Source organism: Periplaneta americana, chromosome 3, assembly GCF_040183065.1.
Source record: "Periplaneta americana isolate PAMFEO1 chromosome 3, P.americana_PAMFEO1_priV1, whole genome shotgun sequence".
Taxonomy (NCBI): domain Eukaryota; kingdom Metazoa; phylum Arthropoda; class Insecta; order Blattodea; family Blattidae; genus Periplaneta; species Periplaneta americana.
The window spans coordinates 99,752,382-99,778,724 of NC_091119.1; the positions used below are offsets into that span (position 1 = coordinate 99,752,382).

The 26,343-nt window shown below is 35.1% G+C and overlaps 1 protein-coding gene across 1 annotated transcript in view; it reads left to right on the plus strand.

The window, feature by feature from the left end:
- The first annotated feature begins 2,478 nt into the window (after positions 1-2,478).
- The window catches only part of Rtf1 (RNA polymerase-associated protein Rtf1), a 67,846-nt gene continuing 43,981 nt past the window's right edge, over positions 2,479-26,343 (plus strand). Inside the window, exons 1-4 of the mRNA XM_069821124.1 lie at positions 2,479-2,645; positions 3,171-3,429; positions 22,600-22,789; positions 23,087-23,295. Coding sequence (XP_069677225.1) covers positions 2,574-2,645; positions 3,171-3,429; positions 22,600-22,789; positions 23,087-23,295 — 730 coding nt within the window. The 5' untranslated portion in view covers positions 2,479-2,573. The remainder of the gene's footprint in view (positions 2,646-3,170; positions 3,430-22,599; positions 22,790-23,086; positions 23,296-26,343) is intronic.

A 26,343-nucleotide genomic window follows, 5' to 3' on the forward strand; every position in this document is an offset into this window, starting at 1 on the left:
CCGCCTACAGTGCACGATGGAAACATAAGGGAGCGGGGGGGGGGGCAGTTGTGCGAAGGACAGCGTGAGCGAAACGGTCACAGGCTACCTCTCGTAGCAAGCGGTTTCTCCAGCGATGCCGCCTTGACAACTTGTTTCTTTTCGAGAGCAGAGAGCGCATATAAATCTAACAATTACTTTAATTTTAATTGCTATTGTAAAACTAATACAAAATTATTACCTTATGTTATATTATAAACTTTTTCTTTTGTAATTTCCTTGGGCTACCGCCGGTAGCCCCAGTAGTCCGCAAAATACGCCCCTGGATATAGATCTCCAATCTCTTAACGGGCTCAGTATGGGAAAAATCCTTAACAAAAGTTTCTTTTGCACTAACATTACATCTCATATAGGCCTATCTCTAAAAGTATGCGTGAAAGGATCATGTACTGCATTGTAGAAGACAAACGGAAAATAAGTATATTAATAAATGAATCTACCACACTAAGAAAAAAGCAGACACTAGTTGTGTTTAAAATTTTCTATAGAGGTCACTGATAGGTGCCAAACTGTGTTTTTAGATCTTATTGAACTCGAGAGTGAAACAACTTGCAGTATTACTACTGATCTTCATGAAGAACTCAGTTTGTTCGGAATGAGTGAAGAATAATTAAAAGACTGTCTTATTGTTTTTCATGTGACGGTTCCTCAACAATGATAGGCATAAAAAGTGATGACACTGCCAACAACAGATAAACTAATAAAAAAGAACTATTTGAGTAGCCTATTTCATTCATTGCAGAAAAATCCAGGTCATTACGCCAAGATAGCTAATAGTATGACTACATTAAGTAAATTCAAATCTGTGCCTCTATCAAGATGCAATAAAATGCAAAGCATCAGACCAAAAATAAAATACAAGGGTTGGATAAAAAGTTATGGCAACACTGCTGTCACATGACAATGGTGCGTTCGCTAGCTGCCAGCTGTGTGAACATGAACAAGGACTGTTGAGTCAGTGCAGCCAGCGGCGACAGTACTCTATCTACTGCAGTGTGTAGAATGTTGACTTTCATAGGGACAGCGCGAGTGCCCTAAGATCATGTTTACAAAACTATAGCAATGTTCTTGCATCAAAATTGATGTGGCACGAGGTCGTAGTGCACAAGAATGTTTTTAGGGACTGCGTGAAGCACCACCACCTTCGTCCAGCGCTCTGGAGAAAACGACGATACTTCGTGGTACAGAACCCCATCATTCTTCACGACAATGCAAGGAGTCACACCACTACCGCTGTCAAGGACCTCTTGCGCCGCTGCCAATGGAAGATTCTTGAACATCCACCGTAGTCACCCGATATGAGTCCATGCGATTACGATTTCTTCGCCAAAGTGAAAGAACAACTGCTAGGTACCCGATACAATACCAGAGATGAACTTATCTGTGCTATAGAGCAATCAATACGGAACATCAACAAACATGGACGCGCTGATAGTGTACGACGCCTTCCAAACATTTGGCAGAAGGTGATAAATAAGGGGGACGACTATATTGAAGATACGAAAATGTTGCACCCCTGTGAATAAAGCCATGTCAGAATTATCGAACTGTTGCCATTACTTTTTATCCAGCCTTTTGTACAAATAGAGTACTGTTACTTCCGTTGACTTTTTTTTAGGTATATATAACTGACGGTACCTTTAATGCAGCTGTTCCCAGGACAGTTGTATAGGAGTGTTACTGCCAATTTAGAATCAAGATTATCATCTCACAGAGTCTCAGTCATCACAGTCATCTCACAGAGGAATGAATGAAGATTTGCGAAATAGTAACTATAATGATCTTCTCTGTCACTTAACTGTGTTAAATCCTAGATCATATATATGATCTAGGGTTAAATCCATCCGAAAGGCTGAGGAGTTAGAGGCCTATGGAGAAGAATGTATAGTGCACCTCTGTAATCAATTTAGAATCTTAGATAACAGGAAAATTACTAGAGCTTTCAGGGAGTACAAAAAATAGAAATTATGAAAGAAAGCCAGATGATCTATTATCACTTCTTTGCACTTCGGACACTATTGCTATATCAACAGCTGAGTGTGAACGGTCAGTTAGCTCCTTGGATGACATTGTAATCCCAGTAAGAAATTCTCTTTTGGTGAAACATAATTATAACTGATTTGATGTTCTTCAATTTAACTGGACCTCCACTTTCTGAATTTGATCCACTGGCAAATGTGAAATCCTGGGAGGCGATCAACAGAAGAACTTTCCTGTCGTAAAATAAACATGACTGCAGAAGAACATTCTTTCGAGCCATTCTGGATAATTTTAAAGGGTGAGCTAAGTAAGTACCAGCAGTTCTAATTTTCCAACTGAAGCTCTGACTATGACTAATGTACTGTATTTCCCGCCACTCAATTTTTTTAATATAAAACAGATTTTGCACGTTGGCATCCCTTCTTCAACATGACTTTAGTTCTGAAATTCGCTGACGCCGGTCGTGGCGCTGGCTATGCCGGAAGTAAGATTATATTTACCATTTTGAGAGGAAGAAAATTGTTTGGATATAAAAATATTTTGAAGGCTTTAGGATGGTAAAGCGAAAGAATTTAATCGATTCTGATAGTGGAGAAAGCGATGAGAGTGGCTCAGATTTGGATTCTGTAAGTGTTATATATTTATCTAGTTAAAAAAAACTAACCTTTTGTGCTATGTAAAGTAACTGATGTCAGGTAACTGCTATTGTTCTAAGGTTTGAATTTATTGAGTTATACCTTTGTTATGTTTGATCAAATAGATTTTACTATTTATGTGCATGCCAACTTACGTGCTTTGTTTTGGAAATGAAATATTAGAGAACCAATGTAACTCTTAGATGTAAAGATTAAGAGTTTCGCCGCCACATACCGTGCAATAGCACTTGCTTAACAGTATCTGTGTTTTCAATTTAATATTTGGTATTATTGCTAGCAAGTATTATTTCACAATAGAGAGAAAGTTATTTTGACATATGCCCAATTTCAAGATTTGAGATAATATATAAGCAGTCTACAGAAAATATAACAATTGTGACTTTTGCATTAAATAATTGAATCTTTTTGTTAGAGTCAGATCCCTAGCATATGCCTGGCAGTAAGCAATGTTACGAATTTGAGTTTTGTGTGTAACTTATGTTACTGCAATTATAGGAATTGTTGTCGCTTGCGAAGAAGAAGAAAACCAAACAACAAGATGAATCTGCTACAGAGGCCAACAAGAAGAAGCCTGAGAATGCTTTTACAGATTCGGATACATCTGATTCAGACGACGATTGGGATGCCCGAGGTAGCAGTAAGAAAAAGAAGAAACCTAAACCAGCTAAGAGGACCGGTAAAAGAACGGTCACGAAATCTTCATCTGGAAGTGATAGTGACAGCAACAAAGGAAAGAGTTCGGAACCTGAAGAAGGTAAGCAAATTCTGTGATTTTAAAGTGGTAGGAGGAATTATGACTTAAAAGTTTGAAATATCAGGTAAAATAGGTTACTAGCCTAAATAGTAAATGACTGTCACGAAATTCGCAACGACACCTACACGCTGAAATTATCGCGTAAGGAAGAAATTTCACGAAAAGAAAGTTAATGTACTCTTAAGTTTTTGGTTGAGTTTTTAAACCGCGTAAACATGATCTTCATTTGTGGGCTTGTCTAATAAGTGACAGAAAATAGTCAAAATTTGTTTCACCTTAAACCTTTTCTTGTCAAGAATCGCATGTTGCTATCTAAACTCTCTTGTCAAGTAAAATCGTTTGAGTGTGACTTAGAGTGAGTGAGAACAGTTCACTATTCTGATACCGTTGTGTAAACTAAAGTGTCCATGCTTGCTAGATCTGAAGGATCCTTCAGTTTGCTGGTAACGATTGAAAGTATAAACTGATATAGGCTACGAACATAATCTCTTTCTCTATTCCCATTTCCGCTGCAATTCATCAGTCAATGGAATTAAAGTATCTATGAAATAACCTACTCAAACCATTTGCTGCGCCAAACGATATTATCATCTGCATATTGCGATTGAAATAGTTGTTCTTAAGTAATTCCTCAGAAACTAAATGTCTTTGCTTGAATGGGTAATCCTCCATAAAAGCTACACTGATGCTGCAGTTCCCCAGAAGCATTCAAACATTGAGGATAGAAGGTGATTTTTGGGCGTGTGGGGATGGGAGTCTTCTGTGTGGAAATGGAAGAACAAGAAGGAAGATTAAAAGTTTCGGATAAATCTGAAAGAACAGATCGCCAATAGGGGAAGTTATCCCCACTCTCACTACACGGCAGCTGCTCTTTCTGTCTGCCACACCGGTGGCTCACTTCCTACGCCCACGAAAATGAAATGTGCATTCGACACTCACATATTATGCATAACACAACACACAATTAACCTACGCCTGCCAAAATGAAATGTGCATTCGATACTCACGTACTTAGCATAATAAAATACTCACCTGTGAATGTAATGCCTTCATCACTTGCATATTGTACACACAATAGTCACCAGAGCCTCGTTTGCTTTAGTCAGGATCTGCTAATGACAGGAGGTTGGTTTGGGAATTGGAGGTTATATTAGTTCTTGTCACATCATTTCCCACTTAGGGCTACTTTCCTTCGAACATAAGTAGATTAATTTTTCCCTCCTTCTCCAAGTCACTTCGTAGCTGAGTGATCTAAAGTGTTACTAATATCGTGCGTTTTGTAGGCAAGTTCGACAGATCGAATCCCAGCCCCAGCGTAAGTGAAAAAATGGGAAGTAAAAAAAAAGAAAGAGAGAGAGAGACATATAATGTGAGAAAGAGAGATAGAGGAGAGAGGAAGGGAGACAGGACGGAGTTCTCATTTTGCTTCATAGATCGTGGTTTCAGTTCCACTTTTGTCGCCTAAGTGTCACCCCACCCAAAACCCCAGTTTCCGCTCTTTCCTGCTAGAGTCTCTGGTGAACTAGTAGGGGAAAAGTGGAGAGAATGGTGGGCAGAGCTTCTACGATCTGTTCTTTCAGATTTTTCCAAAATTTCTCTACTAGGCTATATGTCACTTGCATCTACTCCTGTCTGCTCTCGTCCCTTTTCTCTAGTTCTCTCTCATTTCTTATCTTCGTTTCTCTCTCTGTATAATGTTTCTGTAATCATAAGGTTATAATTACATAACAACTTGTCTCCGATGTATGCAATGATGGGGGAGAAGGAATTGGCTACCCTACCCCATTATCTCCTGGCCTAGTTGCCTCATAAATGGTGCCTTGTTGGTATCACTTGTGAGGTTCAGACCTGTCTCCGGACAGTTGACTAAACAACAACAATTACATAGCTTTTTAATTATAAATTTCTGACCTGAAGTAGACTTGAACCATGAATTTACAGTTGGACTTGCTATCATGGAGCTACCTGTGAGATATTTGCTTGTAAGCTTTGAAATCTTCATAATGGTTTGTCGTTGGCTGAAGAGGTCCAGGGGAAATTATGTAATGAACGGGAATTGTGGTTAGGTGTTAGTCCATAGAAAATACTGGCATGTAACTAGTTTATTGGTGGAATGTATGATTTAATTGTGTGGAATTGAGTGAATCAGGGTATGTTAACTGAAATTTTTCGATTGTGTTATTTTGAAGGGGAATAAAGAAGAATTGTAATGTTTATGTGACCATGGAGTGTTGAAAAGACAGAAAACTTTTGAGCTTTGTGACCGAGATGCAATACGACCACAGTATTTTGAAAGGCTGACAACATGTGAGCATTGTTACGGAGATGCAATACTAATAATTCATCTTGTACCTCATGGCAAAGTGATAGCACAACAAGTGGAATTATTGTGTAAAAACATCTTATTATGACATAATATGTAACCGAGTATTGAGTGGATTATTTTGTTTCTTGGCATGTGTTGTATATTGATGAAGATGATGAAGGATGAAAAGGCAGAAACTTCTTCAGTGAATATGACAGGAGAGAAAAGGGCGGAGTTTGTTTAATGAATATGGCTTACCTGTGTATATTTACTGTATACAAGTAACTATCAAATAATTTTTACGTTGAAAGTATTTGTGACTACTAGCTAAAACCATGTGCTTATCACTATATAGCAGGCATGCGATAATATGATTCCAGGGAATCACGAATACTTTCCCCTTCCATCCCCTTTCCATAACACTCGAAGACTGCCTGTCCCAATGCAATGCAAAGACATCACAGTACATATCTATACACTGTCAGTGATGGAGGTAGTAATATGAGTTCTTCAAATCGACGTCACGTGTTTCATAGTGATTGGGAGGACGTCATTTTTTGTCGTTGTTAATAATAAAATCAGATGTTTGATCTTCTCGACTCAATTCAGTTATGTTTTTCACTTCAATAATAAAAGACATTTTAACAGATCTCATCATATAAACTATGGGAAGCATGTACTTTCAGGTAGCCTACATATAACACTGGTCGACAAGGTTTTTGTAACATGAATGAAAATAGGCATTTTAAATCAATTCCCATTTGCTATTAACGAATATTTCTTTTAAATCATGAAAATATCTTAAATAGAGGAAAAATTAGCAAAAAAAATGCATTTCTGCATATTGCAGTTCTTAAAGAGTCTATAGAAATCTTTTTGTGCACAGATTTACTTACTTTCCATTATTGAAGATCTGGAAAGAGCTCCGAGTCATTAGCTTTATACCATATTTTTGAGTTTGCTATAAGGTAGGATGTTTGCCCCTTTTATTACTCTAAGCACCAGGTCAACAGGAAATTACTTAGATTTGGTTTTGTCTGTGATGAGTAGTTTTAAGTGAGTGTGAACTTTTTTTTTTATTTCATATCCCTTAGGGATGGAGACTGTTTATTGACTCTCCTAAAGTTAGTTTGAAAGCAGTGTTGTTGCACAATGAAAATATTAGACCAACAATACCGTTCTGACACATTCTGTAGAAATCAAGGAAATACATTATGAAAGTCTGACTCTGTTATTAGATGCAAATTCAGTAAAATAAATACTCCTGGCAAATTTGTGGGAACTTGAAAGTTATCACGATATTACCAGGCCTGCAAGGAGGATACACAGAGAAGGCTTATTGCTGAAGACTGGTCGCCCAGAGAGACTTACATTTCAGGAAACATAATGTTAAATATGTCCCATTGGTAAAACCAAACAAAGTGCTTCTTCCTCCTCTGCACATAAAATTAGATCTTATGAAGAACTTGGTTAAGGCTATGGATAGGAGTGAAGAAGGTTTTGCTTATCTCACAAGGCAGTATCCAAAGCTAAGTGATGCGACAGTGAAAGTGGGAATATTTATTGGCTCTCAAATTAGGAAACTTCTGCTACATAGAGACTATGAGAAAAAGTTAAATGCTAAGGAACTAGCTGCTTTGGACGACCTTTTGTGCAGTGGTTAACGATTTTCTTGACAATAAAAAAAAGCTGAAAATGATCAACAGTTAGTCATATATTAACAAATAGTGTCGAATGTCACTAAAAATATTTTTCCTCCATTCTCATCTTGATTTTTTTCCCAAAATTTGGGAGCTATGAGCGACAAAGGAGAGAGATTCCATCAGGATATTAAAATAATGGAGTAGAGGTATCAAAGAAAGATGGGATTCCCACATGATTGGCGACTGCTACTTGTTTCTGGTTAGGGCATGATGCACAAGAGGACAAAGTAACTGTAAGTGTTGCAATTTATACAAGATAAAAAACAATACAGGTACATTGTATACTTCAGTTTATTGGCAATCAGGCTTATAAGAGTGTTTCCTTAGAAGATACTCTTCTTTTAGTCATAATTCGAAATAATTTATAGAATTAAATAAAGGTTTAATAAGTTATTACAAAACTAGCGATTTTTACTAAGTAAAATGGGAATTTATGGTCACTTTTTTAATATAAGCATAAATTCAGAGCTCTTATTTTTTCTAAAATTCTCTTATATCACTTAGTAAAACAATTACATGAATGCTAATATCAGTATTACAATATGTAAAATAAAACCTAAGTAATTGTGTGTTTTTGGGTGAAATCAAGTACACCTCTGTAACAGAAAAATGTTACGTCTTAAGACATTTTTACTACTCTTCATGTTCAGGAGAGTTGATTTAGTAAAAGTGACCTAATTTTGTTCATGTTACAGACAAAAAGTTGAAACTTGTCGATCAATGTAATTATTATTGTGTAGTGTTTGTAGCCATCGCTAGCAGCAATTTATGCATTAATATTGAGCTATTAACTTCTTTTTTTACAAGATGCAGAATGGAAGAAGAAACTGGAGGAAATGAAAAGCAGTTAAATAAACGTAGACTAAATGAAACTCTGTTTGAAAAACAAATTGAGAAAATAGTGAGGGTTAGTTTCACTATCCCAAAGCATATTTCTGAAACATTAAGATCATTTTCGAAGGTACATTCATCAAAGAATGTCTCATATTAGCTGCACAGGATATTTGTCCCCATCAGTCACATTTGTTCATGTCAGTAAGTCTGTTCTGTGATACCATTGCCAATAGAATAGTGGAAATGGCTACTGACATTGAGGAATAGCTTTCTGAAAAGATTCAAACTGTTTATGGTTTTCTCTGGCTTTGGATGAAACCACAGACACAAGTGACACAGCTCAGTTAGCTGTGTTTATTAGGGCCATTGATACCAACCTTAACATAATTGAGGAGTTGTTTGGATTTTGTATCTCATAAAAACAGAATCTGGGGGGAAGTTATATTTGAAGTAGTACTGAATATTGGATGAAAATTCCAACTTAAAAAAAAAAAAAAAAAAAAAAAAAACTAGACGGTATTGTGACCGATGGTGCATCTGCAATGATAGGGAAAACAACTGGTTTTATAGGCAGATTGAGGGAATTTCTGGCAGGTATGGGAATCTTTCCTGATAATTTCAGAGCTGTGCACTGCATAATATACAGAAAGATACTTTGTGCTAAATCCGCAACTATGGAGGCCATCATGAAAGTGGTAATAAAAACAGTGAACTCAAGAAGATCACACTCCCTTCACCACCGCCAAAGAGTTTCTGAAGGAAGTGGAATCTAATTATTTTGACTTGTCATACTACTGCCAAGTAAGATGGTTTAGTAGGTTAAAACAATTTTTCCTTCTTAGGGAAGAAATAGATTATGCAAATCTAGTCTTTCAGGTGAAGCTCCCTGTAAAGCAGATTTGAATAATTTCAGGGGAAAAATCTGCTTTACAGGGAGCTTCACCTGAAAGACTAGATTTGCATAATATATACGTTACTGTGTACGCTAACAGAAAACCACAATTCCAAGTCACACAGAGATTGTGTGCACTCGTTGTGGGTCTCTGGCATTTCGTCAGCCCACGCGAGTTGTGTGGATATAAAGGGAGAAGTTGGGACGGTGTCGGGTGGAGTTCCCGGGTAGCTCAGTGGTAGAGTGCTGGTACGTTCAACCAGAGGTCCCGGGATCGATACCCGGCCCCGGAACAATTTTTCCCTTGAAATTATTCAAGAAATAGATTGCTTCTTAAGGTCGCAGGTTATTGTTTGTTTTGCTGCATACTATATTTAATGAATTAAGTACGCAAATTATTTTGTTTTTAACATTCTTTATTATGCTATGACCTCTTTAACTACAAGTTTAATGCCATAAAACTTGTATAACATTCATAGTTTCTCTTGATTTTTTTGCTCTTTACGTAATTACAAAATAGTAAAGAATGCAGTTTCTTATAAAACGAAACTATTTCCATTAAAGATTCCTTTACATTTTATGTTAACTCGAAAAAACATTATTACGAATAGGCCTTCACATTCTGTAACTCAGTCTCCATTTAAGTTATTATTTTTGAAGAAAAAAAAAAAAAAAAAAAAACATTTTGAAATTTCTGTTTTGTATACTCTGCACTTTATATCACCCCAGAAGAAAAAATCTAGAGGATTAATATCTGGCATTGTAGCGGGGCATCTGATGGGTCCAGAACTTCCAATTCACCTCTGGAAAATGGCGATTTAGATATTAATGAACATTAAGTGTAATATGTGGTGGAGCACCGTTGTGTAAGAATAACATGGGTTTTCTGATTCCTAGGAGCACATTTTCCAATAAATTTGAAAGTGTACACTGTAGAAGTAACAGATAATTAGCTCCTGTTAGTCACTCAGGAAGAATGTAGGGCCCAATTAGACAATCACTGATGATTTCTGCCCTTACATTTACTAAAAATTGGTGCTGAAAATTATCTGGATATGTATTACAGGGATTGACTTCGACTCGTGTGGTTGTTGTGGAGGTTGGAAATGCTATTCCTTGTGAAAGTGGCTCCATCAGTAGCCACGATTATTTGTGGAAAATGTGGACTCTGTTCCAGGAACCAATTAGAAAATGCTAGTGTATGTTCCAGGAACCAATTAGAAAATGCTAGTGTAGGAGCATAATCTACTGAGGGATCCTGTACCTGCTGGAAATGATACAGTTGCAATAATTTGTTCTTTTAAAGTCCTGAGGATAATTCAATGAGATACACCGACCATACGAACAATTTCACGACTACTTGCACTGGGGTCTTCATAGACAAGATTTAAAATTTCTTCCTCTGCTCAGGTAGTATTTCTGTCCCCCTTCATGTTCAGGTGTCATACTCCCTGTGTCCGAAACCCTCTGCACTGTCAACACAAATTTTCTTCGATTTGGTGGTTGTCTATCAGGAAATTGGTATAAACGACCAGCTGCAGCAGCATTTTGACCATTTTTCCATAAATTAATAACTTGTCTACATAATGGCTTTTTGAAAACTGTGGCATCTTGTATAATTAAATTACCTACAAGTGCTTCCAGCTGAAGACGAAGTGAATGTAAACTTGATATCTACAAGGTTCATACTGAAATACTTAGATAAGTGAAGCATAATCCTGAGATCTAAGAGCAGAAGCTTGCGAGCTTAGAGGCATTGTTGCCAGCTTTCCACAGCTTTAGATGTGTTTAAATTTTCAATTCTTTATGCTGTTATTCGAAATGTGTACGTGTTTTTATGGAGGTAATATTGTAACACTTTCATAAATTGCGTATTTTATCATATCCGGCACAAAATCAAAACATATTTTAAATTCTTCAGTGAAATCTGGAATCAAAATTTGTGCATATATTATAGAAGTTCGTTTTTTTTTTCTCTAAAATTATCCTCGTACTATAAAATGTTAGCTTACAAGTCATTGTTGATTTTCCGATAAGTCAATTTCTAATCACAATATCCTTATTTTATTAAAACACAGTCAATATGACATCATACAATGTGTCATATTGACTGTGTTTTAATAAAATAAGGATATTGTGATTAATAAAATGTTGTTAAGCTTTTTTGTTTGTTATACTTCTAGGAATCATATTCTAGAAGGAATGTAATTTTATACGTTCCTTTCCCACTCTGTACAATAGTAGGGTGCACAGTTGGCCAGAGTAAACCTCTGCAAGAAAGCCAAGCCAATGTCCTAGTGAAAGTGATAATTGGTTAATTTTTAATGTGTAGAGACATCTAAAAAGAAATAACATGATAATGAAAAGAAAAGGATGAGAAACTGACAATATTGATCACTGAAGATGAAAAGGTGAAAATAAAGGAAGAGAATTTAGAAAACAATATTCTGAACTTTTGTGATCAATGCCTTTCATATATTTGAACTATAGGGGGACAGTTTTAATGGTGCTGAGCAGCTTTCTTGTTTCAAATAGGTTCAGGCTGTAAATTGAACTGAGCAGTGTCAAGAAATCAGCAGAGTTTATAAATTCACTTTGTTTTTAATCCTAATGCTGTCAACATTTACACTATTTTTGATGAGATAGTGTCCATCAACCTTTGATTCAAGCAAAGAATATGTGGATGAGAAGAAAGAAAAGAATGATTCTCGAATACATAACTCAAACGTGTAAATCTGTGGGTTGAAGTTTCGAACAAATTAAAAGAAAGTGAAACGAAATCTAACAATTTTAAGAAAACTTTAAAATTTGTGTACTGTCTCCCAGGACTTCTGCACTTGTGGGGAGTGTTTTCTTCCATGAAAATCATCTAGATACCTGAAATAGATGCCAAGTAAATAAGGTAAAATATTAAAATTAAAGTCAATTCAGAATTTTCATTGAGTGGATTTCTGTAACTTCATCAAAGAAAACATTTTTCTAAAGCAAGTAGCCTACAGTCTTCTCGGAAGTATGAGAATGATTTATGACATAATTGATACTATGTTTGAATCCATCAGACTAGCCTGTCATTTGTAACTATCAGGATATTAGTTTATGAGAGTAAAATTATTCTATATTCCATTACCCTATTACTTTTTTGTATTGGTACTATGTAATAGGTAGTCTTCTTTAATGCAAACAATATCCCAAATTTTTGGGGAAGCAAAACGTTCGTATTTTTGTATCCAGAATTATAGCAACCCTACTTTTAACTTAGCTTTAAACTCAGGCAAATTCTTCCAAACTTTTCGATATTGCTTATCATATTTGCCGTATTTTCCCAGTATCTCATTAATATTATTATTATTAGCAATTAGCACAGCAGAATAATATTACAGTAATAAAAATACGTAAAATAAACGAATCGCGAACGATAATAACGACATTTTGCGGTCTTATGACATCATGACGTCACAATGTAATATACTGATCAGATGAAGAGAATTCGAAGCATGTTGCATTCTGTCAACAATGAACAACAATGACTTCGGATTTAAAAAATAAAAACGTCTGAAAACCTATGAATAACAATGTATTGTAAACATTTAAAAGAAAATAGGTATGCCCTTTAGAATTTTGAGGTAGCGACTTGACAATTTTATTACTCGCCAATAGGCCCTCTGTGTAGCCTAAATAGCGATAAATCGCCCAATCTGGCAACCCAGACTACCGGTCCTAAATTAATAAGCTTAATAACTACTTTTAAATTTTGGAAACATTTCATGAAATTGATAAATGAGAATGTAAATAAGCAATGGAATATTTTATTAAACAATAAACATTTAATTCCAGAAATGTCCACGAATGAAAGCTGTCGCACTTTTTCGATTATATACGGAATATGATTTTTTTGGCTGCCCATTTATATAAAATAAATATTTCCCTACTCCTAATTGTTTACTTTGTAAAGAAGATAATACTATAATGGATATGACAAAAGAACTGTAAAAATTTAACAGCTACAGATCTGTCGTTATGATACTGGGAGGCAAGAAGGCAAATGGAAGAGCTGCAACACGCCGAGCATTAGCAACCAACCAACCAACCACTTTTGAATTTGAATAGGAAAGTATGATTGCGATGACGGAGATACATAATAAGAGTTCAGAAGTTGTTGTCAGTATTAAAAGTGATTAATATTAATGTGATATCATTTTGTATAGGTGTAGTACATTTGCGTGCATTGCAGAAATATGTAAATAATATAATAAAATACTTACATTATTGATGTCAACACCTATTTTCATTGTTAGTAAATATTCTCCATCATCTTTTATGAATTCGCGGGGTTCGGTTCGCCTTTACTTGTTGACGGAAATGACGTCATATACCAATAAACGTGGCGCCAATAATCAGGTCTTCCACTTTAATACAGTTGGAAAATACTGCATTGTTTCAACGTTGTTTTAAAACTAGACACACGTTAAAGTTGTGAGGATGATACATTTTACGTTGACGATGATAGTTGATGGTAATATAATAATAATATCGTAGCATATATAAAACAGTTGCTCTACATTGGATACCTGGTCACTACTCAATCTATGGAAATGATTAGACTCATGGCTAAGAAGGGAGCTCAGCTCCCACTAACCTACTCAAAACCGATGTCATTCCAGTTATCCAGTATGTGAAAATAACTATAAAAGAGCAATTCAAGATGCAACATCTGCAAGACTCGTCGCCCTGAGTGGCACAGTTGGTACAGCGCTGGCCTTTTGTGCCCTAGGTTGCGGGTTCGATCCCAGCTCAGGTCGATGGTATTTAAGTGTGCTTAAATGCGATAGGCTCATATCACCAGATTTAGTGGCATGTAAAAGAACTTTTGCGGGACAAAATTCTGGCACACCAGCGACGCTGATATAACCTCGACAGTTGCGAGCGTCGTTAAATAAAGCAGAAGTTAATTTAAATTTTAAATTTCTGCAAGAACATCAGAGAAGCAGCAGAGAGAGTCAATTCTGAAAATACCAATTTACCCAAGAAAAAATGAAGTCTCACTCTCGTCTAACAACAGGGCATGATTTATTACTGGCGAAACACCTCTTCCGTTTTGGGATAATGGAAACACCCTCCTGCAAATTGTGTAACTCTAATACAGAGATGGACTGACATCATCTTTCAGTATGTCTAGGCCTACAGTCACTCACAGAAGTGGAGTGCTATTGGGAAGCCAGGAAGAAGTTTTTTTCTATAAAATTGTTTCTTAATGTTTGTTCATGTGTTATTTTCTTTGAAGGTTAATGATTCTATAATTAATTTACGAGCCATTAGATAAATAATATCGTAGTAGTAATAATCATATTTTTTTCGACTGATATTTCATATGGGGCCATGCCCCACACATTTCAGTTCATGTGGTACATACACCTCCTTGCTCCAATATATTCGGCATCAATGGCTTTGTCCACCCATAATATGTATCATCTCTAGACAGTAAGTTGGTATACTGGAATACAGAAAAGTAGTCAACTTATGTGGAAAGCTTCTGTAACTAGAAAACTTTCTGAGGCTTTCAGTTTAATGTTAATTCTTGGATTCAGTAATAATACTATTTTAAATAAAATTTATCCTGGACAGGAAATGATAGTAGTATTTCTTTGCTTAACCTTATTTTTCTGTACGGTTCATAATTGTATCATCAGTGCAATAAACACTGGTTAACTACTGCGATCATAACTATCCCAAGAATACCTGTTCAGGGGATTCTTTCTTTTATGGAATAGTAAACTGAGGAAAAACTTTGAAATTAGAGGTAATGTCTGAAATTGTATATAATTCTCAAAGTTGAAAAAATATTTGTTGGTGTTACTACATCTCAAGTCTGATTACTGAACTATGTTTACTAGTCAGTGCAGTGGAGAGGGATAGGAACTGGCCACTCTATCCCATTATCTCCTGGCTTAGTTCCCTCATGTGTGATGCCTTATGAGGTTCCAATCAGTCTTCGGACTATTGACTATACTACAATTAATATTTCCTATCACTATGGTAATACTTATGCCAGGAGTTCTCACCCCATGGTATGTGGTACATGAACCACTGCTGGGTGGCATATAAAGTGTGAAATAAAAATATAAATAATCATGAAATGTAAACATAGGCTATATTGCTGTTTTCGGTATATTTTATGGAACACTCCATTAAATAAATTGAAATAGTAACTTTTTAAATTAAACATCCCTAAATAAAGCAATCAGTTATTGGTAATGGAGCATAAGAACATTTATTATGACCCTGGGAATGGCATTTGAAGACTTATTATTATGAATCTGGTTTAGTGGTACAGCTAATGTCCTAAATTAAAAATAGTGGTATGTCATTGAATAATGTTGAGAACTGCTGTGTTTTAAGCTGGTGCTTTGCTGAGTATGTCGATATGTTTGTCTGTCTTTGCCCACGCAAAGTGAATTTCATTCCAAATAGGCCGATTTACATTTTGGAAAGTCTCTAGTTTATTACTACTTCATAAATGTAGTTAACTTTGGAAAATTGTAATTATGGTAGTTATTAGTTATTATTTTTTTACACAATTTTGGTGGATATACCTCTTTACAAACGTTTTTTGACATGTACTTTACTGCTAGTTTGGTTTTGCTCATATTCATGATTTAAGTGTTATTGTATCCAGCTGGGGTCTTTGCTCGAATTCCTTTTTCGTCACAAATTGAAGAAAATAATCTTTTTGTTTGACTGTGTTTTGCAAAATGACATTCTTGTGTATTTTGCACATTGTAGTAATCAGTGTATTTTTTCTATTCACCAAAATTTACAAGCTATATAGATTTTAGAATAAATTCGGGACATATTGTTAGAGGCATCTCCTTCTCCATGGAATCGTAACTTGCTGTTTATATCCACAGCCGACTGTACAATTCATTTTGCTATTCTATGACAGAAATGTTAAATTAAAATAGTTGAAAGAGAAAAAGTACTGGTACTGTGTACCATTGCATACCATCAGAAAAAAAGCACTGGTAATAATTAATGTAACACTAATGAAGTATTACTCAAATTTGTATATGTGTGTGTGTCTATATATGCACAGCCATCATTTTTATCTGGGCTCACTTTCAGTTGCGTTTCCCAACATACAATTATTATTATTCTAGTCATACTCACAGCACACCATGCTTCACGACTACTTATCATGTTTGTAGCTGACCTAGCATATCATACTTTATTGCTACCCGTTTGTGGGCAGGCATGCCCTGCTTGGCCACTGAACTGTGCCACTGTCAGTATGCTCAGATAAAATGAAGGCTATATATATATATATATATATATATATATATATATATATATAGCCATCGGAGCGTTTATATATACAGGGTGAACCTAAGTAATGTCATTAATTCTGATGGTTAATTCCATTAGTAAACAGTAACAAAAATGTCAAATACCATTTTGCTATGTTTTGAATAGTTTTCCAGAAAAACGTACATTTTAAAATACATAAATTAAGCCATCGTGCAATGCTGTACCCAGTAGCTAATGCACATCAGAATTATGTTGCTCTGAACAACTCCTTCATCTGGCTTATTCAGAATAGGAAAGAGTAAGGTCATTGTCATGCACCATGTATAGTGAGGGACATAATTGTTGAGCGGGCGAAAATGTTTCAATATCTGTAGCGCAGTTCATAAGCGGCTATAGTTTTAATTTTCTCTCAGCATATATATATGTAGAGAACACAGACAGTAAGATACGCTTATCTAAAAATAAATTTAAAAGATTAAGAAATATTTCTAAACTTCCATTTCATTTGATTATTCCAGAGAACGAAAACAATAATAATGCTTATTTCACGTTATAAAAAACAAAATTTTAAAACATTCAAAACTCTACAGGCAAAAATAAAAATACGATATGCTATTTTACATTTAACAAACATAATTAAAAATGATGTTTTTTAAAATTTTCGATTCAATTTTAATTAAATATTCGGTGAACACAGGCAATGAGAAAAACCACAATTCGTTAACAAGACAACCACAATTTAAGTCACACAGAGTTTGTGTGCATTCAATATTGGGTTTCTGGCATCTTATCAGCCCACTTAAGATATGTGGATATAAAGGGAAAAATTGAGCTGTGTCAGTTACAGTTCCTGGGTAGCTCAGTCGGTAGAGCATTGGCATGCTCAGGCAAAGATCGCAGGTTCGATACCCGGCCCCGCAACAATTTTTCCCTTGAAATTATTCAAGCCAGACTTGTAAGCTTATTTTATGCTGTACAAATCTACTTAATGATTTAAAACAACTCTGTTTGTCGTACTGCAAGCATTTTCTCCAGGAAACTAGAAATAGTTCCCTCAGTGGTAACCGGTAAACTTACATACAAGAAATAAAATTTCTCGAGAAGTCTTTAAAACAATCATGTGTGTGTTTACATTTCTCATTTTCTCATCCATTGTCTAGAGCATGCCAGCTGTTTAGAGTACCTGGCCTAAGAAACATTATATCTGCCTCTCTCAGCAGGCAATAACCTTTACAGAGTTGTCACACTGTATTATGTTTAAAAATACCTTTGCAGAACGAAAACTTACATTTGTTTGGATCAAATTTCTGCACATTTAAAGGACAAAACTAAAATTCTTTCAATCATCTATTATCATAATACATTGTTCTCTTAAATTGACTGTGGAATTGGGAATTAATTCAATAGCTTTCCAAAAATATGCTATTAAATGTTTCATATAAAATTTTTTTCTCGAAAAGGAAGCAAAATCGAGGAAAATTGCATTAAAATTTTTTGTTTGAAATATCTCAAAGAATAAGCCCTTAAAATTAATGACATTACTTATGGTTCAGTCTGTATATATAAATTCCTTTGACTTGTCTATTTCTTAAGTGAAGAAGAAGGTGAAACTAGCGCTGAGATAGTTCAGGTGATTTTGAAAGTGGTAATGGTTGAATTTTTTGTGGAGAAGGATTTGAAAAGTTGAGAATTTTTAGAGAGCTATTTCAAGAAACGGAAATTGTTCGGGAATGTAGTAAATTACTTGTGAAATGAGAATTGCGTGGTAATGGAAGTGAAACTGTTGTGGTGATAGTAAAGTAAAGGAATATAGGGATATAAAGCACATGATATGATGTAATTGAAGACCGCAAAACTTATATTAATTGAATAACCACTGAAAAATAATGAAGTATAACAAATAATAATGAAATAAACACACAGTTCCCTTAATGTAACTTCGTTTGTACGTCTGTCATTACACTTGCCAGTACTGACAACATCACTGAACAAAAATCACCAGGCTTTGAAAATTCTGCACAGATTCGTATATGCAAAGCATAGCAATAAAATTATTCCAATTGGAATAATTTTATCATCAATCTCCATATTAGGCTTAATTTTATGTACACTGATGATAAATATCTTTTAAAGGCTTTAAGTTAATTTTAAACTAATATCCTTCAAAGCTATAAATAAAGATTAAACTTCTTTAAGCCGTGAGTGTAGACTAGCGTGAAACTTTTGTAATGTCACCTAGGTTTTTTTTTTATATGACTGGTAAGACAGTTCAAGGTGCATAAGTGAAGTAGGAAAGAAACTACCTCAGTGCTAGTTTAAGAAAAGAAAATAATAACAATGAAATAAAAATAAATGGACTCTTTGGAGTCATCTTCTTTTTCTTTGTGTATATTTTCTATTAATAAATTCTGTGTGCATGAATTGATTTGGCTAAACTTAGTTCACATTTAGTTTTTCAGTTCATAAAAACTGAGCATGGGGGAAATAAAAAGAAAAGTAATTTTAATTATGCAATAATAACGAAAATTGAGACCTAAGTATATTCAAGAATCGTGAAATTTTATAGATATTTCATGCCATACCAGAAAGTTTATATATGTGGAGCATTCAGGAAGCAAGTTCCGATTATTGTTATTATGAAGCTAACAGTGAAAATTTCCTGGTGTAAACAAAACTAACTTACTAAATTCACTTCTCTACATAGTTACCGTTTCTGTTTAGACATTCAGACATTAGTCTTTTCATAAGACTATTGGCACATCCTAAAAGGATATGTGGCTCCAATGATAAACTTGTAGTACACACGGATGTTTTTAAATCCTCATCACTTAGGAATCGTTTTCCTTCCAGCATTTTCTTTAGCGGACCAAAAAGGTGGAAATCACTCGGAGCGAGATCCAGACTATAGGGGGGATGCTGAAGGATTTTCCATCTATATTGTTGCACCAGCATTTTCATGGCATTTGCAGTATGCGGTCATGCATTGTCGTGATGCAAGATTACTCCCTGCAATAGCTGTCCTAAGGTACCACAAAGCTGTAAGCCTCCAGTAATTGTTTATGAATTCCTGCTGTCACATGGTCTTTAGCTCACAAAATTCTAATGACTGCACGCACTTTACTGTTGGACCAACTTTCCGAATGTATTGCTATTTCAAATGCCAGTAATCTGCCTGGCCTGGCTTGTCAGTGTCCTCTCTCTGGGCATACATTAACCAAGCACACTCCCAAATGCAGCAGGAAAATTAAATTATTTATTGTGCAGTATTTTACATTTAAAACATAATCGGAACTTTTTCTGAACAACCAAATATAATAAACATTTGGACAGGTGTGGAAGCATATTTTCGTTGGAGAAGAAGTTTGTTAAGTATCACCGGAATTGAAATGTTTATTTCGTCCTACAATTCTCTCTCTAAATTTGACTTCTTTTAATGTTTAATGATGTCACATATTTTCTTCAGTTGTAGAACATTCACTTAAATTTTTCAGATACAATTACACATTATTGTAAAGTCATTGTCGAGAAATTAATAAAATAATGTTATCCTTGAAATTAGCCATGTCAAAATACTAACTGCGGCTACTTCTTGAGTTAAATTTATATTGAAAGAAACAGAAATATAATCATCTCAGTTCATCAAGGTTTGTGAATAGTAGACTGCTTTTACGTTTTATGTAGCTTCACTTTGCCCTTCACATAAATGTAGACTTCACAGCATTGGTAAAAATCATAATACCAATCTTTCATTATTTTTAATTTATCAAACCAAAATATTGGTATTAATGCTGGTGTTTCTAGAACTTCTTTTTTCCCCAGTAAGTTTTTTAGTATAAAAAGGAGATATAAGTTAATGTTTATTACTGTGATAAATGAAGAGACAATTTTTAAAATGGAGTTACTTTAAATGCAAAAATATGTAGAATGTTAGAGAAGTAAGTGCAAATATTTTTGAGTAATAGACTACAATGAAAGAAACAATATCCTTCATGTATTTTGTAATATCTCGATTTGTTTTTACATACTGTTAAAAATAAATCTCAATTACCGGTAAGTATTCTGAGTGTACAAGCCTCTCACTGAGGTACTACACTAACCAAAATGTACTGTGGTGTATGAATGGGTAGTTTACCTTCAAAAGGGTGGTAGTGGAAGGATGGATTTTATCATATGATACAAAATATTAATCATAAAATATTAGTGTAAGAATGCCGTGAATAGCTTCATGCTCTGGGTTAATTACTAGTGTGGATGGACAATTTCGTATTTTTTATTGAAACAAAATGAATACTAAAAAAATAATTGAAATATACCTAACAATAATAATGATATGATGGACCATCAGGCTCAATCTTTAACACTAGAAACAATCATTCAAAATAAATAACACTTCTCACTTACAATTTAGCAAAAAAATCTTAAGAAAAAAATAACAGACACAAAGGAAATATTTTGGTGACACCTTTGAAAGACTTTCAGGTTAAAAAATAAGCGCTGATTTATTGAAAATCTTCAGAAGGCAAAAAGTACTGTTCCTCTCTGCTGTTAACCTAATTTTGCAGGCTCTTATACGTTGTTTTTGTTTGAAGAGATTGGAAAAACCATTAGGATGAGGAAAAAGTTACAGAGAAATTTTCAATTCGTATTCATTGTATCTATCACCTGTCAAAATATTTGCACTTATTTCTCAGCTACTGTTATGCATGTTGACTGTGCTAAATTTAGTCATGTGTAAGTATTCGCACTACCTGTCCAATCCAATTTTGGTACATATTTGATTGTTTGAAAAATCCATTCTACTGGATGATAATATTGTACTGATATTCATAGACGAGTTGCAAAGTAACAGCTCTTCTTTCTCATCTTTGAAAAGTATAGTTTATAATCCTCGGTTCAGCCATATTTTTTAGCCTTTGAACATTTTTATCAGGACCACTGGAAAATCTTCTATTACTGAAATATGTAAATCGAAACAAAAAAAATTGGCTTTTTAATCAGTGTTATTGTTTAAATATCACAAAGCTTGACTGGAATCTCAGTATTGTAGTCTAGTAAATACAGAGTCCCCCACTCTTGAACATTGGGTAGTGCTGATTGCAAGAGATATTGGTTATTGACTTTGAAATAATAGTGTGCTTCAATAGTCTAGGAAATAAAATGGATACTAGTTCTAAACTTATTGTTTCAAATCTTGAGTCGATAGACTTTGAGAATCCTAGGATTTAAATAAAGATGTTTTAAGCAAAATGTGAACAATCACGATATTCAACTTGTCCAGTATACTGTATTTACTCGAATGTAATATGCCATTGAATATAATATGCATCCCAATTTTTTGATCGTAAAATCCAGAAAAAAAAATTGCTGTCGAATATAATACGCACCTGTGCTGAAAACCACTCAAGATTAAAATTATTTTATCAAGACAGGTTATAAAGGCACCCTTGCCCCTAGCTATATGTCACATTCATCCTCACTTGCAGTATCAGAACTGGAACTTCCAGTTAACAGGTCTGGGTTGATGCCAGAATATTGAATAACAATGACTAACTTCATGCCACTTTTTCATAATAAAATTAATTATTGGTAAATTCTTTTGGTTTATTTAAAGATGTGGGATTGTTAAAAGTTGTACTGGTATACACATAATCTCAGAATAAAAGAAAAAGTGTCATGAAGTCATTCATAGTCAAAAATAATATTCGTGTTAATAATGATTGTTGTCAAAAATGGACATGAAATTACGAATGAAAAGTGCACAAGGATGATAAAACATGACTCTGCAATAGCCGTTTCCATTAGCAGTTTCCTACCATATCTCGTAGCATGAATAGTCTTAATTTAGATTTATTCCAGTTTGAGAGTTTGCATGCAAATATAATACGCCATGGAATATAATATGCACCCCAGTTTTAAGGCGACATTTTGTCAAAAAAAGGTGCGTATTGTAATCGCGTAAATATAGTATATTCAGATAACTGCAGTCCACTATCATGTAGGGGCCTCTGGTGCTCATAGCAGGAGCAAGATATTTGAATAACTTGTCTACTGATGAATGAACTACACCAAATCTAGTTACATTGTCTCAAGCCTTTATTTGCAGCTGTGATCAAAGTTGTGATGTTTTGTTACAGGCGAGGTGTCAGACTCTGAGGGTAGTGACTCTGACAGCTCAGCATTGAGCCAGGAGGAGTTCAACGATGGTTATGATGAAAACCTGATGGGTGATGAGGAAGATCAGGCCCGCCTGGCACAGATGACTGAGAAGGAGCGAGAGCAGGAGATCTTCAAGAGGATAGAGCAGCGTGAGGTGATGAAGACCAGGTGAGGCAATATGCAGCATATCAGCATATTTTATCCCTTCTTGTTACTTCTTTCTTTTCTTCTTGCTTCATATCCCCCCTTCTCTTTCTCTCTCTCTCACTTTATTTATTTACTTTTTTTTGTGTGTGTGTTTTTTTTTTCTGCTGCTCCATAAGGGACCATGAAGTGAAATAAGATAGGAATTATATTCTACCTAGGTACTGTATATTGATACAGTGAAGCTGTAGGAAACTTTACAGATTACAATTCCAATCTGTGATTTGTTTTCGCTGTTAATTGAAATAATTTTTGTTTTAGGTTTGAAATTGAAAAGAAACTGCGGTTAGCAAAGAAACAAGAAATGAAAAAAAAGAGAGATCAGGAGAAGAAGAAGGAGGAGAAAATGGATGCAAAAGAGAGAAGTAAAGAACGTAAGAAGACAGTAGAAGAGAATAGAGGGAAAGTGGACAAAAAAGCAGCAGCTATGAATTTGCTCAAGGCTCGGCGGGAAGAGAAACGAGAAAGAGGTAGGTGCATGTTGGCTGCAGACCTGTTCTTGGTGGCTGAATGGTTACTATATTCTCTGTTAGATTCAAAGTGCACAAAAAAGAGTAGAATTATGAAAATATGTAATATTACTTTTTTTTTAAAAAAGAGATATAATCATAGATCGAGAATCATGGATATATAAAGAAAACTCGTCCACTACATTGTTCTCATGAACAATGCATTCCACTTTGGTCCAGACCAGTTCTGTAACATTCATGTCACACATGTAAGGTGGTAAGCAGATGACTTCATGGCCATGCTACTTCAATAGTTATTGATTCACCTGTAAATTATTTTTTGTCTGTTTTAAGCAATTCCATGATAACTTCCTTTCCAAATGACTTATCCCAGCTCACTCCTCTTTCTGAAGTCAAGCAGTTATTTCAGCCTTCACTTTGTATAGCCAGGCAACATAGCGCTTCCGTTGTTGATGTCTCACATGACGTCATTGTTCTACATGACTTAATCTCCACTGAAGTCTGATCAGTAGCAGCATTTGGTTTCTGCGCACTTTGGAATGTATGTTGCCGGGCTATACTGTTTAGTGCTGAGCTTAGTGGTAAATTTTGAATCACTTTTCAAAATTTGCATATATCATTTCCCCATGATAATCAACACGTCTCCCGAACCCACACTTTCTGAAGTCGAAATTGCGATAGAAAATCTGAAAAAGTACAAGCCTCCAGGTATTGATCAAATTCCAGCAGAATTAATACAAGTGCATTATATAGCGAAATTTATAAGCTTGTACTTGTAATTTGGGAAAAGGAAATTGTACCAGCTCAATGAAAGGAGTCCATAATCGTACCTATTTTTAAGAAGGGGGGGGACAAGACTAACTGTAGTAACTTTTGAGGAATATCACTTTTGTTGACGTCCTACAAAATTTTGTCGAATATCCTTTTGAGAAAATTAACTCCATATGTAGATGAAATTATTGGGGATCATCAGTGTGGTTTTAGGCGTAATAGATCGACTATTGATCAGATATTTTGTATTCGACAGATAATAGAGAAAAAATGGGAGTATAAGGGTACAGTACATCAGTTATTCATAGATTTCAAAAAGACATATGACTCGGTTAAGAGAGAAGTTTTATATAATATTCTTGTTGAATTTAGTATTCCCAAGAAACTAGTTCGATTAATTAAAATGTGTCTTAGTGAAACTTACAGCAGAGTCCGTATAGGCCAGTTTCTATCTGATAATTTTCGAATTCACTGCGGGCTAGAGTAAGGAGATGCACTATCACCTTTACTTTTTAACTTTGCTCTAGAATATGCCATTAGGATAGTTCAGTATAATACAAAGGGTTTGGAATTGAATGGGTTACATCAGCTTCTTGTCTATGCGGATGACGTGAATATGTTAGGAGAAAATCCACAAACGATTAGGGAAAACACGAAAATTCTACTTGAAGCAAGTAAAGCAATAGGTTTGGAAGTAAATTCCGAAAAGACTACGTATATGATTATGTCTCGTGACCAGAATGTTATACGAAATGGAACTATAAAAATTGGAGATTTATCCTTCAAAGAGGTGGAAAAATTAAAATATCTTGGAGCAACAGTAACAAATATAAATTACACTCGGAAGGAAATTAAACAGAGAATAAATATGGGAAATGCCTGTTATTCGGTTGAGAAGCTTTTGTCATCTAGTCTGCTGCCAAAAAATCTGAAAGTTAGAATTTATAAAACAGTTATATTACCGGTTGTTCTGTATGGTTGTGAAACTTGGACTCTCACTTTGAGAGAGGAACAGAGATTATGGGTGTTTGAGAATAAGGTTCTTAGGAAAATATTTGGGGCTAAGAGGGATGAAGTTACAGGAGAATGGAGAAAGTTGCACAGCACAGAACTGCACGCATTGTATTCTTCACCTGACATTATTAGGAACATTAAATCCAGACGTTTGAGATGGGCAGGACATGTAGCACGTATGGGCGAATCCAGAAATGCATTTAGTGTGTTAGTTGGAAGGCTGGAGGGAATAAGACCTTTGGGGAGGCCGAGACGTAGATGGGAGGATAATATTAAAATGGATTTGAGGGAGGTGGGATATTATGGTAGGGACTGGACTAATGTTGCTCAGGATAGGGACCTATGGCGGGCTTATGTGAGGGCAACAATGAATCTCCAGGTTCCTTAAAAGCCATAAATAAGTAATCAACACGTCTTTTTGTCCCAATTTTATAGTGGACCCTATATGCACCACTATAAATCTTCTTGATGCACTTCCAGTAACAATACTTTTCATTTCACATCATCTCTTTTTTCTTTTGCGCCATCATTTCTGGAAACTTAAATTACTGTTTACCCAGAACTCATCAGAGTAAAATACAAATTTTGCTCCTTGCATTAATTTGTATAAAGGAGTTTCAGCACCAGTTAACAATGTCGGTATTCTCAATATAATAATAATAATAAGAATCAATCAATCTTCTTAATGTATCCAGCTATTTGCTGACAACATAAAGTCCACTATAGTCCACTGTACTCTTTTCAGCTCTTATTTTTCATGAGAAATGAAGGGTATTTTGATCGGTATTCATTATAGATGCTTGTTGCTAGTAGCCAGAGTTGGGGTGTTGGCAATATATACTGCAGAGCTATGTCTTCTGCAACTGGTACCGATGATTTTAATTTACTTCTTTTGTGGTTTATGGAAGAATGTGTTCTAGATCTTCATCATTCTTTTGTCAGAAGCGAGCCAGTTGTTGATCCATAGGTTTATAAAATGAGACCTTACTGAAGCAAAGGCACTGGATAGAAGAAAATCTATTTCATGACTATTGAAGAGAAGCGCACAATATCCAACATACATTGTGCGTAGTATGCAGAGTCAGACCAATTCAGTCAGTATTGCAGAACTTTGTCAGTGTACAGCTCTGTGTTTGCATGTCAATATGTAATATTGGTCACACAATTCACTGCACAGTTCACCTATACACAGCTGACGTTTGGTTGGTGAAATTTCTTGTTCTGGCATATCCTATAGTGAAAGTCATGTACTGCTAGCCAAGT